We start from the raw sequence: 17,077 nt of genomic DNA on the forward strand, positions 1-17,077 counted from the left end.
TTTCATAGTACTACTAAGACATTACTTTTTCCCAGCATGCCGATATTTGTGCTGACGAGGCAGAAGCAACAGTGGGTAAAACTTCTGGTGCCCCACGACTAATCAGGACAGTGCCTCCAAACTGTACCAGTCATTCTTCATTACCACACACCTGGAGTTAAAAAAAAAAAAAAAAAAAAAATCCTGGTTTCATTAATGTTCTTGGTGAATCTTAAACCTTGAGTACTCGTCTTTTTATTGTCTTGTATGACAAAGTGGGAAATGTGCACAAAGCACTTCTGCTGAATACTGGTTGTCTCATCGAATGGCCTATTTTCCAAATTACCGATGTGTGTTACAGAATCATTGGTGGGTAAAGATCCATTCAAAGTGCAAGATAGACAGATGGAGATTAAGGTAACAAATCACAGAGTTTATGAATATGTTTCAGATTGCACATGCAACTAGCCTTTAAGAAACTACCGCTTGTTGGGGCGCCTGGGTGGCTCAGTTGGTTAAGTGTCCGACTTCAGCTTGGGTCATGATCTTACGGTTTGTGAGTTCGAGCCCCGCATCAGGCTCTGTGCTGACAGCTCAGAGCCTGGAGCCTGCTTCGGATTCTGTGCCTCCCTCTCTCTGCCCCTCCCCTGCTCATTCTTTGTGTGTGTGTGTGTGTGTGTGTCTCTCTCTCTCTCAAAGAATAAATAAACATTAAAAAGAAAATTTAAAAAATAGAAAAAATGGAAAGTACCACTTGTTGAAGTTTGGTGTAGTATCAAAGTGCAATATCCACAGTTATCACAAAAGAATTATCTGAAAGTTTACAAAATATGTTTCCTTTCCCCACCTGCATATCTGTTTAAAGTCTGGATTTTCTTCAACTACAATACATTGCAATTGATTGAATGCAGAAACGGATAGGAAAATCCAGTTATCTTCTAATAAGCAAGATAGTAAAGAAATGTGAAAATAAGTAAAAAAACATACCTCTAGACTCACTAAGTTTTGGTGGGGAGAGATTTGGAAAATAAAATTATTTTTTATCAAAAATATTATTGATGGTAACCCATTTTAATTTCTACTATGATAAATATCAATAGATAAAACTCATACAAAAACTCTTTGGGGACCTCAAAAATGTTTAAGAGTATAAAGCACCCCACACTAATAGGTTTTGCTAGTGATTCTGTCTTGCATTTCTGGGATACTTCTTATTTAGCTTTAATATTGTTTTAATGCATTACTGGATACTGTAATTAGAAATGAGTATTATGAGGCGCCTGGGTGGCTCAGTCGGTTGAGCGTTCGACTTCTGCTCAGGTCATGATATCACAGCTTGTGAGTTTGAGCCCCTCATCAGGCTATGTGCTAACAGCTCAGAGCCTGGAGCCTGGAGCCTGCTTCGGATTCTGTGTCTCTTGCTCTCTCTGCCCCTCCCTCACTTGTGTGTGTGCACATGTGTTCTCTCTCTCTCTCTCTCTCTCTCTCTCTCTCTCTCTCTCTCTCTCTCAAAAATAAACACTAAATTTTTTTTTAAAAAGAAATGGGTTTTATGTTTATAAGCAAGAGTGGTATATAATTTTATTTTTGTTCCTAGCCCAACTCAATATCTTAGTTACACCACCTTCATAAATGAAAAAGGACTGTTCCTTCTTTCTCTCAGCTATGAAACTTTATAGCATAGCAATTAGTTTTCTTTGACAGTTTAAAAAATTCATCTGAAAAACTGTATAGGTTCCATGTTTACTCATAATTACTGTTCTATTCAGGTTTTCTTAAGTTCTTTTCACTTACTTATGTGTTTTGGCTTTTTCTTGCCCAGGAAATTCCCCATTTAATTGAAATCTTGCCAGTTTCCTTATTTTACTTAGAGTTGAATTCACTTATTTCCTTTGAATCTATATATTATTGTTTTCATTTTTCCTTGATTAGATATACCTTTGGCTTGCCTATTTTACTGCTTTTTTCTTCGTATAAATAACTACCCTTTGGCCTTTTATCTTTATTATTTCCTTCCTCCTGCTTCCTTCAGCCTTGTTTTTTGTTGTTGTTCTTCTAAATTTTATATGTTAAATAACTAATTTCTGCTTTCATCTTTCCTTATTTTATAATATATCCTTTTAAGTCCATTGACTTGCTGTTCTTGGCTTTTAGGAAAACAAAATGACTAGAATTATGTTTCAGGATTAATGTGCAAAGAAAATAATGTTCTCTTAATTAACTTTTTAGGATTTTGTATGGCCGAATGAAAAATAAGACTGGGAGTAAAACTCAGGGGAAATCTGCCTCAGGGACCCGCATGTCCATTGTTCTGAGATTCCTTGCTGGGACCAAACCGGAGGAGATCGAGACATTCTTGGACCTGCTATTTGAACCTGTGAAGCACTTCAAGAATGGTAGCTCTCAACTCCCTGCTACTCTGAATGTGTGTTGTCTGCTGTAGATTTCTGATGTCTCAGGCTAAGTCTCCTGTGCTCTTGGACATCTTTCTCATGGGACTGTTCCTCCCAATCTTGATGGTGGACTTTTGGCTGAAATGGAATTCATTTGAAATTTTGATTGAATTAACCAAAGCTCACACTGATCCTGAGGGTCGTCAGCATCCATGTGTCAGTAAGCCCCTGATTAGAAAATGTGTATTTTTCAGGGGGAGCCTGGCTGGCATGGTCGGTGGAGCATGCGACTCTTGATCTCAGGGTTGTAAGTTCAAACCCCACGTTGAGTGTAGAGATTACTTAGAAAAAATAAGATCTTTAAATGAAAGGAAGAAAGGAAGGAAGGAAGGAAGGAAGGAAGGAAGGAAGGAAGGAAGGAAGGAAGAAGATAATGTATTTTGATTGTTGTGCATTTAGGCCATTTGAAAAATGGTTACTTACGCATACACAATGAATAGGTTTCTCCTTAGAAACTTAGAGCATGCTGATGAATTAATTTCAGTTGTCTTGGTATTTAGTCATTCACTAAGTCATTCATCTATTGAGTAGTGATTAATTGAATACCTCCTATACCCTGGACACTTTTCAATAATCTCTGCTCTCAACCTCACCGTCTAAGTGCAGTGAATGTAATAAGTATATAAAAATGAGTTGAAATGCTGTGTGGTTTTTGGTGTGCAATGTTAGTAATTATTAATAATAATAATAGCTAACATTATTGAGTGCATACTCCATGCCAGACATTATGGCAGATCCCTTTACATACAATTCAGTTGATCCTTAAAATAACCACATGAGGTATCATTACTTGACTGGTCCCATTTTACAAATGAGGAAACTGAGACTTAGTGTAGTATTTTGCTTATAGCCACTCAGGTAGAAAATGGTAGTTTTGTTTTTGTTTCTGTTTTTTGTTTTTTTTTTTTAAGTTTATTTATTTTGAGAGCGAGCGAGCATCCAAGCTGGGTAGGGGCAGAGAGAGGGAGAGAGAGAGAATCCCAAGCAGGCTCCAAGCTGGGTAGGGGCAGAGAGAGGGAGAGAGAGAGAATCCCAAGCAGGCTCCAAGGTAACAGCACAGAGCCTAGCATCGGGGCTCGATCTCACCAACTGTGAGGTGAATGACCTAAGCTGAAATCAAGAGTTGGAAGCTCAACCACTGAACCACTCAGGTGCCCCAAAAATAGGAGAGAGAAAGAGAGAGATAAAGAGAGAGAAGGAAAGAAAGGGAGGGAGGAAGGAAGGAAGGGGGAGGGAGGGAGGGAGAAAATGATAGCTCTTTCTGACTGCAGAACCTCTGCTGTAGTCCCATAATTGCTTTGCTTTAGGCAAACATAGATATTTATTTATAGGGTAATGTGTTACATTAAGTTCTGTATTTTTCTATGATAATGGATTCAGCTGTTAAAATGTTTTCATTCCGTATATTGCCCTGCAAAAGAATAGAAAGGCTTTTGTTCAGTGAAACAGCCTCCATTGTAAGAGGGTAGCTATAAATGGTACTCTTAACAGGTGTACCATTTAGGTGTATGAATTAGCAAGCCTGTGATTTCATGGCAGTTGGTTTGAAGTATAAAGCTCAAGCGGTAACAATTCAAGTCTTTTAAGTAAATTATGAAATCAATTTTGGTGCCTGTTTATAAAGAATTTTGTTTTATTTATTCACTAAGGACTACAAGAGGAAACATTTGATTCTCAGCATTTAAGAAACTTCTAATTAGTGGGACATTTTCTGTGAAACTGCTCAAATCAACATAGACAGTGAAAGCTGAGAGTGAGGAAAGTGTATGGAAAATTGCGAGGGGGAATGAAGACATTGTAACTCGGGTTTTGAGGAATAGTCTAAGTAGGATGAGAAGTGGGTTAGAGACTTAGTTCTGGCACAGGTTTCTCTCTTTTATTCTGAGTTTCCTCATCTATAAAGTGATAATACTAAAATCTGCCATGCCTAGCTCATTGAATATTTGGTAAGAGAATCAGGAGAAAATATGTTAGGAAAGTACATTATCATCTACATGATCATACTGTATCATTGAGGGAAATTGAAATGAAGCTGTAATTGGAGAGTAACTAACATTTCCTTTTACTTGATATCTCTTGCACTAGGAGAATGCCATTCTGCAGTCATTCAGTCAGTAGAAGATTTGGATTTGTCTAAAGTTCTTCCTTTAGGTCGTCAGCATGGTATCTTAAATAGCCTTGAAATAGTATTGAAGAACATTAGTCATCTGATCAGTGCCTACTTACCAAAGATTTTGCAGATACTGTTGTGCATGACAGCAACAGTCTCACACGTCCTTGACCAACGAGAAAAGGTGAGATTCACTGTAGATGTTTTTCTTCCTGGATGAATTATGTGGGTTTGAACTGTGTGGGTCCACTTGCAAATGGGATTTTTTTTTCTGATAAATACAGTGCAGTACTGTAAATGTACCTAATGATCTTCTTAATAACCTTTTCTCTAGCTGACTTTATTATAAAGTAATAATACAGAATTACAAATTATAATACATATACAAAGTATATGTTAATTGACTGTTTATGGTATTGGCAAGGCTTTCAATCAACAGTAAGCTATTAGTAAAGTTTTGGGGGAGTTACACATAGACTTGTGACTGCGCAAGGGATCAACACCCCTAACCCTTGCATTATTCAAGGGTCAGCTGTATGTCACTTGTATATTTTAAAAAGAGGTTTACAAATAGAGTGTGAATTAGTTCTATATACATCTGAAAAACTAAAGTCAGGGATAGTTGAGCTGATGTTTCTCACATTTTAATTTCAAGAGCCTAGAGGTATAGGACATCTTTCAACTCTCATTTGTCCAGAGTAGTTGGAGAATGAACAGAATACTGTTAGCATCATCCTTGTTATTTTGAGGTAAGAATTGCCGAGAGGTCTTTTATAAGTAAATGCTTGCCTACTAGGAGTACAATGTTTTGAATAAAGATCAGCAGCAAGACCAGGCGGCTAGCTCAATGCCAGAGGCTTCACAAGGCAGTAAATATTTTCTGAATTGTATTAAAGACAATATGTTTATGTTCTGTTGAAACAAGTATACGGGCATAAGTATACTCTCTGGGAAGTCGAGAGAATCCTATGTCTTTATGGACTGAAGGCTTCTTAGAGAAAATGAGACTTGAAGTGCAGATCTAGATTCCCATTTCTGTTGATTCTCCATTAATGGTAAACAGGCACAGTTTTAACTGGGTTAAAAATCTGTTTCATTCATTTGATTTATGGATATGCATGGTGAACTGTCTCTCAGATATGGTCATGATCACTGACAATTGACAACCAAAATTTGACGCTGTTTTTTGGGCTATGTGTGGATACAAATCTGCTTTAGTAATGAAATTCTCAATTGCCGAGCTCCAGGGATTTAGAACACACCTTATATTTTGTTAGGCATCATTTTGTTTTCTTTACTCTTTCATTCATTCCTGCCACAAATATTAATTGAGCCCCTTTTGGGTGACAAGCACCATTCTGAGCACTGGAGATGGAACAGTGAACAAAGCAAACAAAGCTTCCTGTCCATTCATTTATTCAATAAATACTTATTTCACACCTACCTGCTATCTATCAGACATAATTCTAGGTAGGGAATGAGACAGGTAAGGACTCAGTGTCATGGGGAGAAAGAGAATCAATAAATAATTATAATAATGTCGGTTGGTGGGGAGTCCCCAGAGGGAAATAAATGAGACCCTCTGCAGATCTGTGAGTCATTCTCTGTGGAGCTCTCTCCTCCCCAGCACTCTGCCTGCAAATTCTTGCTGCTGTGCCTGGGCTCTGCCTTCTCACACTAAATCCTGGAACTCCAAGCAGGAAACCGGGGAATGTGTAGGACTCACTTCCTCTGTTGCCCCCCTCTCCCAGGGCTTACTGTCCTTTACTGCCTGCTGTCTAGTATCTGAAAAACCATAATTTCATATGTTCATATGAATGTTTCATATGTTCAGTTTTTCAGTTGCTTGAGAAGGAAGGCCAAACCTAGTCCTTGTTGATCCATCTTGAACAGATGCAGAAAAACTGCGAGCAGGCAGAGAACAGACCTCCGACTAACACAAGGTTAGGAGCAGCTCAAGTTCCCAATAGCCAGGGCAGAAAGCTCATAATACCCAAGGCACCAGGAAGAGTCCTAGGCAGGGCCTTGCCTCGGTGTTGGAACTAGATTAACTCTGGAATAAAGGCTGCCCTGGCAACACCTACCAAAGCTCACAAAGATCCAACTTCCCAAGTACATTAACTGCTTCTGAGAATAAAATGCAAAAGTTTTCAAATGATTTAAATGAAAATAAAATTCACAGTGTCTGACATCCAGTCAAGTTTTACCAGGCATGCCAAGAAGTAAGAAAATTGTATTCATAATAAGGAAAAAAACAGTCAATAGAAGCAGCACGAGCAATGGTACAGATGATGGAAATAGCCAAAAACTTAAAATAGCTGTTAGAAAGGAATACACTCCATATATTCACAAAAGTAGAGGAAAACATGAGCATGTTGAGGGACATGAAGATGTGAAAATTTTTAAATAAAATGAGGGGATGTGATAGGAAGTGACAAACAGGGAGTGGATGGTGCTGCTTTTATTAAGGTGGTCAGTGTCTTCTCTAAGGAGGTGATAATTTGAACTCGTGTCTCCCCAGCTGTGGGAAGAACATTTCAGGCAGATAAAATGACCGGTAGTCCCTGAGGTAGAACAGCCTTGGCACATTCTAAGAGACACAAGGGCACAGGAGCAACAGGACTCGTGTAAGGTAACGTTGAGAGCTAGGTAGGGCCTCTTGGGCTGTGAGCTGGATTTACTCCTAACTGTATTGGGAAACCTCGAAGAGGTTTGAAGCCAGGGAGTGATGAGGTCTGTTTGATGTTTTTAAAATCTCACTTTGATTGCTTTGTGGAAAAGAGGCTGGGGGGGGGGGGGGGGGAGCAACAGTGAAAGCTGAAAAGAGGTCTTGGAAAAATTCTTTCTCTGTGTTATTTGAGAGCATCAGAGCCATACGAAGACTTCTGTGTGAATTTTCATTTGTGCCTTATAGTGAGTGATAGTGACTTTGTCTACACATGGATATATTAAATCGTGAAAGGTTAAAGGTTTTATAAACTCTGTATAAGTTGTCTGACTTCTTGGTTAACTTAGAAGCAGTTATTCAGTAATGCAGCCTTACTCTTGAGTCAACAGTTAGTAACTCCAAAGACCAATTATGCAATTTCATAGATCATTAGTTAGTGAGGTGCTATTGGAACTTTTTTTTTTAAGGTTCTTGGACAAGTTCAAAGAATTCCTTGAAGTACTGTAATGAATTATTACACAGTAATACTGCTTAAGTGAGTTAAACTTCTACATTTGTGTATTTGAACTAAGTTACACATTTATTTATTTTTATTTTTAATTTTATTTGTGTGTGTGTGTGTCTTTTAGCTCCTTTAAAACATTGACTGACACTGAAGTATATATCATGAGGGTTGTTGTGGTTTGATTTATTTTGGAATATTTGAACAATGTAGTAACTTTTAAGTGTACATGAACTCAGTCATATTGGCTGTTCCTCTCGGAGCAAAAGTCTACAATTGCTCGCTTTTAGGGCTTTTCTCAAGTTTACTAAATTATTGAGTAAATTGGGAAGCTGACACTGTAGAAACCAAGTGAGTGGAATGTGTAGATCCTACCCGATGTGGAGGGTGCCTGGTGGGAAGAGGGAAAAGGTGGGGGTGTCTGATTTGACATCATATTTGCTAAGGTTAGTTTCTTATTTTCTCCAGGGGATCATGATACCATATTGTTTCAAATGTAGGTAATAGTTTTTATCTTTTAGCAAACATGATAGACCTCATATTGAAAATATTGCCCGCAGAACTGAAGCAAAGCAGAATGACCTGTAACTGTATCACCTTGTGCTTGCCTGTTATTTCCTGTCGTAATTCGTATAAAGAGATAATTAGCCACAAGTAGATGGTAGAAACCTGGGCGGTATGTGAAATATGATGATTCCTCCAATTTGCATGGTGAAGTAATGACATTGTTGCTCCCATTCACTTGAATTTACAATGTGTTTTAGATTCAAATACTTCTTTTGATCAGAATATCCAATTTTCATCACAAGTAACCCCCCCCCATTACTTTTCTTCATAATATCATGGCCATAAAGCTTGATGAAATTCATTATATTAGGGTATTGTGTTGTCTTCACAAATTTCAGAGTGGTTTTCCTCACACTAGTCAGAGTGGCTAAAATGAGCAAATCAGGAAACTAGACACTGGCGAGGATGTGGAGAAATGGGAACCCTCTTGCACTGTTGGTGGGAATGCAAACTGGTGCAGCCACTCTGGAAAACAGTGTGGAGGTTCCTCAGAAAATTAAAAATAGATCTGCCCTATGACCCAGCAATACCACTGCTAGGAATTTACCCAAGGGATACAGGAGTGCTGATGCATAGAGGCATTTGTACCCAATGTTTATAGCAGCACTTTGAACAGTAGCCAAATCATGGAAAGAGCCTAAATGCCCATCAATTGAGAATGGATAAAGAGGATGTGGTTTATACATACAATGGAATACTACTTGGCAATGAGAAAGAATGAAATCATGCCATTTGCAGCAACGTGGATGGAACTGGAACGTATTATGCTAAGTGAAATAAGTCAGAGAAAGACAGGTATCATATGTTTTCACTCATATGTAGATCTTGAGAAACTTAACAGAAGACCATGGAGGAAGGGAAGGGGAAAAAAATAGTTACAGAGGGGGAGGGAAGCAAACCATAAGAGACTCTTATACAGAGAACAAACTGAGGGAAGCAAACCATAAGAGACTCTTATACAGAGAACAAACTGGAAGGTTGGGGAGAGGGGAAAATGAGTGATGGGCATTGAGGAGGGCACTTGTTGGGATGAGCACTGGGTGATGTATGTAAGCCCATTTGACAGTAAATTATATTAAAAATTTTTTTCAGGGTGGTTTTTAGATTTCGATAAAAAGGTCGATAGATTTCGATAAAAATAGATAATAAAGGTCCCTTGTAAAAATAAGTTGCCACTATATATCCAGGGCTCACAGTATGTTAATGAAATGGAAAAAACAATTAGAGGGTGCACCTTACCCCATTTGTTTGATTTTTAATAACATTCTGTGCTTGGGAGAAAACTTTCTAGGCTTTTATCTCTCTGCTTGGCCTAAACCTTTTCATCCTTCAAGATCCACTAGAAATTCTGCCTCTCACATGAAGCATTTATTTCCCTTTTCAAATTTGTAATTCCTCCCCTATTGGCTGTCTTCAGCGTTTTCAGTCTGTCACATAATTTAATATGTTTTCCTTTAGTGAGATTTTAAGCTGAGGTCAGAACTATGGCTGTCATGCCATTGGACTCATTGGTGGGGTCTCAATAAATTATTCTACTCTGAGCCTGAACAAACTGGCCACATAATTGTGATTTTGTAACTCATCAGGAAGGAGATGCCGCTAGGAGTAGCAGTATCTGTTATGAAAGAAGTTTGCTCTTAATTCAAACATCCACCCACTCTAGCCTCTGTGCCTCTAAAGACAAATTTTGATTTTTTTCCCGTATTTTTCTTTGAACTGTATATTTTCAGATCATCCCATGCCTCAATTTAATCACCTTATTCTCTTATACTGTATGAAGTATTCCACTATATAGACCATACATTCTTTAGTTCCCTAGACTAATTTTTTAACAAGAATAATTGAAAACTCCTAGTTTCAGAAAAAGTAAAAAAAAATAAGTTATGAAAACAAAAAAAGAAAGTGACTTTCATTTGAAACAAAGATTTATTTTTCCCCCTAATCTAAGACATTGTGATGGCAAAAAAACTTTTGTTTAGAATGTTCTGTTCATAGGAAGAAATCAGGATTTTATTTGAGACAATTACTGGGATAAAGAAAGAAAACAATGCAGGACACAAAACAGCTGTTCCATTTGTGGTTTTTTTTTTTCCCCCTTAAGGACACTTTAACATGATTTTACTAGGCAGTGATAATGGAGCACACCTCACCATTTGACTTTAAGTCTCTGTTTACCCATCTTGTTCAATGAAAAAAGCAATATGATATACTCAGTTGACATTTCCATATGAATCAGAGCCACAGTCAATAGACTTACTAACAGGATTTCCAGTTTGATTCGTAGCCATCTGAGCAAGAGTGCTTCCCTGAGGAATCAAGGATAAAAAGGAAATAGTTTTTTTTTTTTTTTAATTTTTTTAATGTTTATTTATTTTTGAGAGAGAGACAGATTACGAGTGGGAGAGGGACAGAGAGATGGAGACACGGAATCTGAAGTGGGCTCCAGATTTTCAGATGTCCGCACAGAGCCCGATGCAGGGCTCGAACTCACGAACCAGGAGATCATGACCTGAGCCGAAGTCGGACGCTTAATCAACTGAGCCACACAGGTGCCCTGAAATACGTTTTTTTTTGTTTTTTGTTTTTTGTTTTTTTAAGAGAAGATCTTTCTTTTACAGATACAGCTCAGGTTTATTAACCCGCTGAAAAATTTAAGACGTCTTGGAATCAAAATGGTAACTGACATCTTTTTGGATTGGGAGTCTTACCAATTCAGAACAGAAGAAATTGATGCTGTATTTCATGGTGCGGTTTGGCCCCAGGTAAACATGAGTATTACATTCTGCCTGGATATCTTCTGCTTCTTCCCTTGTTTTTACTTTAACCAGCTTAGTCTACACGCAGACATGAATGCCTTTCCTGGTCTTTTCTTTTACACTAAGTCTTCCTTTGTTTCTGGAGCTTCAGAGCACTTTTCTTTGCCTCCACTGCCACCTAAAGCTCAAGAGCTGGTTTCTTAATCCCATGACATTTATACTTAAGGTTAATTTGAATATGACGTGTCTCTCAAGCAAATGGAATATAACCGTTGTATCACCTCAGTGATGTGCCTTTGAATTTTGACAAATACAAGAGAAAATGCACAAGTGTTTTTGTTACACATTTCCTTGTTTGTAACCACTTTGTGACGATACCTGGTATAACTGTAACTAAAAAGACTATAGAGGAGACTTGATTTTAGGAAAGATTTCTAGCTGCTTGAGTTCTGTTATTTCTACCCAAATGAAACCTAAAGGACGTCATTCCTTTCAAGTGTCTAGCCCTTCCTTGCACTGCCTTTGCCATCTTCCCTGTGTAGATATTTTGGATTCCTTTGTTTTTTTTCTTTCATCTGTCCTTTAAATGTTAATCTCTGTCCCTTGGCTCTTTATCCTTGGGTGTGGTTTCTGTACTTGTTCTGCTTTTTAGTTATTTTTGTCCACAATTCTGTATGTGATTTTATTTTGTATTCTGTTCATTTTGCATCCTAGATCGGAAGGCTTGGATCTGAGAGTCAGTATTCTCCCACTCCTCTGCTGAAACTAATTAGTATCTGGAGCAGAAATGCAAGGTATGACCCTTCCTCCCTGCCTTTAAAAAGGACAGTGTTTTAGACCAATCTAGTCAAAATGAGTCAAGGGAATTAATATTATTTATGGTCTTTCCATACAATGAAATACAACAGGTGTGGTTAAAGAGAATAAGGTGGCTGAATTTCAAAATACATAGTTTAAAGAAAAATACAAGTTGCTGAACAATATAATCCAAGAAAAATAACTGCATGTGTATATATATAAAACGAAGTAGAAAATGTCTAGAAGGAGAGGTGCCTGGGTGGCTCCGCCAGTTAAGCGTCAGACTCTTGATTTTGGCTCAGGTTATGATCTCATGCTTTGTGGGATTAGGCCCTGTGTCCAGCTGTATGCTTACTGCTCAGGCCCTGCTTAGGATTCTCTCTCTCTCCCTCTCTCTGCCCCTCCCCTGCTCACTGCTCTGTGTGTGTGTCTCTCTCAAAAATAAATAAAAACTTGAAAGAAAGAACAAAAGGAAGGAAAGAAACAGAAAGGAAGGAAGGAAGAGGAAGGAAGGGAGAAAGAAAGAGGAAGGAAGAAAGGAAGGGAGGAAGGAAGAAAGAAAAAAAAGGAAGGAAGAAAAAGAAAAGAAAGAAAAAGAAAATGTCTAGAAGGATACATGGGAAACTGTTAATGTTATTGTAGCATGTGGAAGTTTTGGTGCCTGGGAGCAGGCAAGAGATACTTTTTATGATATATCTTTGGAGCGTTCATTTGTAATTTTTAACAAAGGGGAATATAGGTAAAATAACATTTTGCAATTTAAGTTGTAGAGCATAATTATAGCAAAAGTTATGCATTTTTGCTAGTTTTGCAGTTCCATTAAAACTTAGAAATTAAAAGTATTGGAATCAATAGGGATGTTCTTCTGGTGTGTTGTAATTGTTTCAGTAGTTTGATTTGGCCTGGGAAAGGGAAAAACAGAATGTGAAACATGGCAGATACAGGTTTCTCCAGCTATCTGAAAGTAGAGCATTTCTATGAAACCTTTCTTAAGCCAAAATGGCATAAAGCAAAGAAGTGATTACTATTTATTTACACGGAAAACATTTGTAGCATTCCTAGATCCAAAAAATAACCTCTCATAGGCTTCTCTGATACCTTAGGTCACATCTTGCTAAGGGATGCACAGAATAAATCAAGACAAAGCACAGATGTTCACAGACGCAGTTCACAGCTCTGGCACCTTGATGCTGAGATGCTGAGTGTGGTTGCCAGGGAAGAAGCCTGGCAGGGCCACTCTCACTGCTCAGGGTGCGTGCTGCCTCCATAATGACTTACTGCACAACAAATGGTGAAAGCTATTTTTGCGTTTCGCCTTTTTTCATAAAAGCCAAGTGGCATAACATGAACTTTTGAAAAGCCGGGGATATCTGTAGTTATACCAGCATATAAACCTGGCTACTTTTTGCATGTTTGCTTAAAAATAAAAGCTGATTTGTAATTTGCATTCTTTGTCTTTTTCCCAGTTCCTACTTAAAATAAAAAAAATTCCATAGGCTTTTTACATTTTCTAGATGTCCTCTGTTCTTTATAGAACTACATCTAGGGGCGCCTGGGTGGCGCAGTCGGTTAAGCGTCCGACTTCAGCCAGGTCACGATCTCGCGGTCCGTGAGTTCGAGCCCCGCGTCAGGCTCTGGGCTGATGGCTCAGAGCCTGGAGCCTGTTTCCGATTCTGTGTCTCCCTCTCTCTCTGCCCCTCCCCCGTTCATGCTCTGTCTCTCTCTGTCCCAAAAATAAATAAAAAACGTTGAAAAAAAAAAAAAAAAAGAACTACATCTAAGTATACATACAGCCCTCCCGAACATAAGTCAACATTGTTTTGAGGACATCATGAGCCATTTACAGGACCTTCATCTACAGAGGCTTGTGTCACAGACCAAATGCATATTTCCTGAGGAGTGTAGAAATCTATGTTGTTTATCTCAGTGATAGAAATAGACTTGAGTTTGCCCTGATCTGTTTTGAATAATGAAAGGTAGAATTAAAAAAAAAAAAATCATAATTGATTGTGTGATATTAGAATCTTGGCATCAGTTTTTACAAAATTGGTATCCTACTATATAACTAGCTTTTGATTTTATCTTTTTTCATGTACCATGATATCAGGAACTTTTCCCCATGTTATTAAATAGTCATCAAAAACAAACCAAAGACCTTGACACTGTCTTCCTCAGGAAAACCTGTTTAAAATATTTTACTGGTAGTAAAGACTCTTTTCATTTATTTCCCAGTTTAAGAAAACAGTTTCATGTCTTGTCTTATAACTGGGCCTTTATAAGCAGCCTTTCATAGGCATACTTGAGAAATGTCTTATAGTTGTGTAATTTTTATGCAAATGAACCGTGAAGGACTTTTCATCTAAGACTTGGTGATGGTGACCGCCTTTTATATTAGTTGGGTCCTTTCTTAAGGTATAGATCCACATCACTGGATGCCACTTCATCCTGTGTTCTGCAGTTTCTCCCACTGTGGGTTGGAGAAAAATAGAAGTCACTGAGTAACATGGCTTTTTTTGTATGTAACACTTAACCTGAAAGAAATCTTTAGAAGGACTGACTTCCCTTGAAATCTCCCTGGCAATAGATACGCATTTGTTTCTGTGTGTGGAAGAATTAAAAAATGAGTATTTCTGGGGCGCCTGGGTGGCTCAGTCAGTTGAGCATCCGACTTCAGCTCAGGTGATGATCTCATGGTTTGTGGGTTTGAGCCCCGTGTCAGGCTCTGTGCTGACAGCTCGGAGCCTGGAGCCTGCTTCGGATTCTGTGCTTCCCTTTCTCTCTCCCCAACACACTCGCATTCTGTCTCTGTCTGTCTCAAAAATAAATAAACATTTAAGAAAAAAATTTTTTTTTTAGTATTTCAGAACCAGCTGATAGAAATGTTACTTTTCAGTTAAAAATTATTTCAAAGTGTGGTTACAGTTTACATAGTGTCAGTTAGACATTTAAGCAGGTTTTCATCTGCAGTGAAGTCCAGCATTTTATTTTGCTTTGTGTTTAGACAGATGCAGGTAGAGCTGAACTATAGCCGGTATCTTTAAGGTTACAATTAAGGTTAAATTGTCTCAGAAATTAAGTGAACTCGAAACAACAGAAACTTACTCATTAACTAGAGAGGTCATATAAGCCCAACCATATTCCTGAGGGTGAAGAGAGATGCTATAAATAATTAAGCCAAACAACCAAAATAAACTGGGACTGTCCCTGGCCACCCTCGCTAATAGCTGCTCTGGTTCTGACCGCCATGAACCCCACGTGACTCCATCTCTTCCTCTTCTGAGCTTTCCTCTCCTGGGCCTGTGATCACATGCTGCCTTTTTTTACCCTCCTCTCTTAATAGTTGACCTACTTAAAGCTCCCTGAGGGTAGAGAACATGTCACATTATTATTGTTACTACCCCTCATGATCCATGGTTCTTTGATACTCGTTACATATTGAAAGAGTGGCTGAAATTTCTGACAGAGCCCTATTATTAAGCATGGAGCATGCCCAGTACACTGTTACATTGCCGTTCAAGAAACGCAGTTTGGTCATTTACAAGTTGTTTTGGATTTGAATGGGTTCTTGCGAAGACCTTGCCAGCAATTGAAAGCAGTTTTTTCACCTTTTGTGCTTAAAAAAAATGTTAAGACATCATAGAGTAGTGGTCAAGAGAACAGTCTCCAAAACCACACAGACCTAGCTTCAGATCCTAGCACGACTGTGTGTTCTTTGACAGAGTTGGCCTCTCTGAGCCACAGTGTCACCACCTATAGGATGGAAATAATAACAGTACCTACCTCATGGATAATAGAGGTGATAATGTGTAAAGTATCCTGCTTGGTGCCTGCACATACTATGCCTAGTATCTGTTAGACAAAGTTGTATGGATACAGCCTCTTAGAGCCTTTCTTCAGTTTGTTAGTACTAAGTACATTAAAAGTGCTTGAGCTCTTCTTCCAATGATGATTAATTGGTAAAACCAAACTGTCTGCATATTTTTGGTTTTACCTTCCTGCTGATTGTTAGGACTACATCCCTGATGTAAAACAATTTCTGGTTTGCCATTGGCTGGAAAGCCTTTGTGTTCTCTACCCTTGTTGGTGTGTTTCCTCTAGGTGGGATGCTCTTATCCTTTGTGCGAGGTTTCATAATTGGGGATGGATTCATCCACCTCCACCCGAAAATGATCCTAATCTCTAAATGTTGCATATCCCGATACAGCAAATTCTTGTTTGGTCTGTACTCTTAATTTCCATGCTGTAGTCTTTATGTTTTTTTTATGTTTTATGTTTTATAAACATTGGTTGGTTTTTATGTTTTATAAACATTCACACTCTAGAAGGCTTTAAATTGAAAAATAGCTTGTCTTCAATACATTTCTTGTAGAAAAGGCTTAGACTTTGGAGTTAGACTGTGGTTCAGATCTCAGCTCTACACCATTAAGCACAGTGGCTTTAGACAAGTCTCAGGGTTTTTTTTGTTTGTTTTTGTTTTTTACCTGTAATGTGGGGACCGTGTTACCGCATGATAGAGATGTTATGAGGATTAAATGAGACATGTAGATAAATTGTCTAATGTAATGTTGGTGAGGTGCCTACCATTACCCATCATATTATAGATTTTAAAATAATTTCCCTTTTGAGTAATCTTACTAATGTTCCTTCACATATGTATTTAAACTCAATATGAAAATTCATATTGAACTTGTTTTCATAAATGAACATTGAGAAATAAGATGACTATTTCAATGTTTCTCCTTGCAGGTATTTCCCTTTGCTGGCTAAACAGAAACCTGGGCACCCTGAGTGTGATATCCTGACCAACGTCTTTGCAATTCTGTCAGCGAAGAATCTCTCTGAAGCCACAGCCTCTATTGTGATGGATATAGCTGATGACCTTCTTAACCTTCCAGATTTTGAACCCACAGAAACACTTTCGAGCTTGCCGGTGACTGGATGCGAATACACCGAAAGGACAGATGGTACGTGTGCTGTACAAAGCAAAGCTAGCATTTGTGCCCTCACAAAGGAAAAAGTCCATACAATTTGGCTCTTTTAATTACTTACATTATTAAAAGAGTTTCTTTTCTGTAGAAATTAATACCAACTTACATAAACTGAATTTTCTTTGCAGTCATAGCAATTCAGATTATTTATGCTCCAGAAAGCTCAACTGCCCACCAGGAAATTATCAAATGACTTCCACTGTCCTGTTTCTGAATTCTTCCTATCATATTGTACGAACAGTTCTTTTACTACTTC

The 17,077-nt window shown here is 38.2% G+C and overlaps 1 protein-coding gene across 2 annotated transcripts in view; it reads left to right on the top strand.

The window, feature by feature from the left end:
* The window catches only part of UTP20 (UTP20 small subunit processome component), a 108,718-nt gene that overhangs the window by 50,856 nt on the left and 40,785 nt on the right, over positions 1–17,077 (top strand). For both annotated transcript variants that reach the window (XM_006933978.4, XM_019835403.2), the window contains exons 26-30: positions 2,209–2,375; positions 4,518–4,726; positions 10,898–11,041; positions 11,750–11,829; positions 16,580–16,797. In XM_006933978.4, coding sequence (XP_006934040.1) covers positions 2,209–2,375; positions 4,518–4,726; positions 10,898–11,041; positions 11,750–11,829; positions 16,580–16,797 — 818 coding nt within the window. The remainder of the gene's footprint in view (positions 1–2,208; positions 2,376–4,517; positions 4,727–10,897; positions 11,042–11,749; positions 11,830–16,579; positions 16,798–17,077) is intronic.

Source organism: Felis catus, chromosome B4, assembly GCF_018350175.1.
Source record: "Felis catus isolate Fca126 chromosome B4, F.catus_Fca126_mat1.0, whole genome shotgun sequence".
Classification (NCBI taxonomy): Eukaryota; Metazoa; Chordata; class Mammalia; order Carnivora; family Felidae; genus Felis; species Felis catus.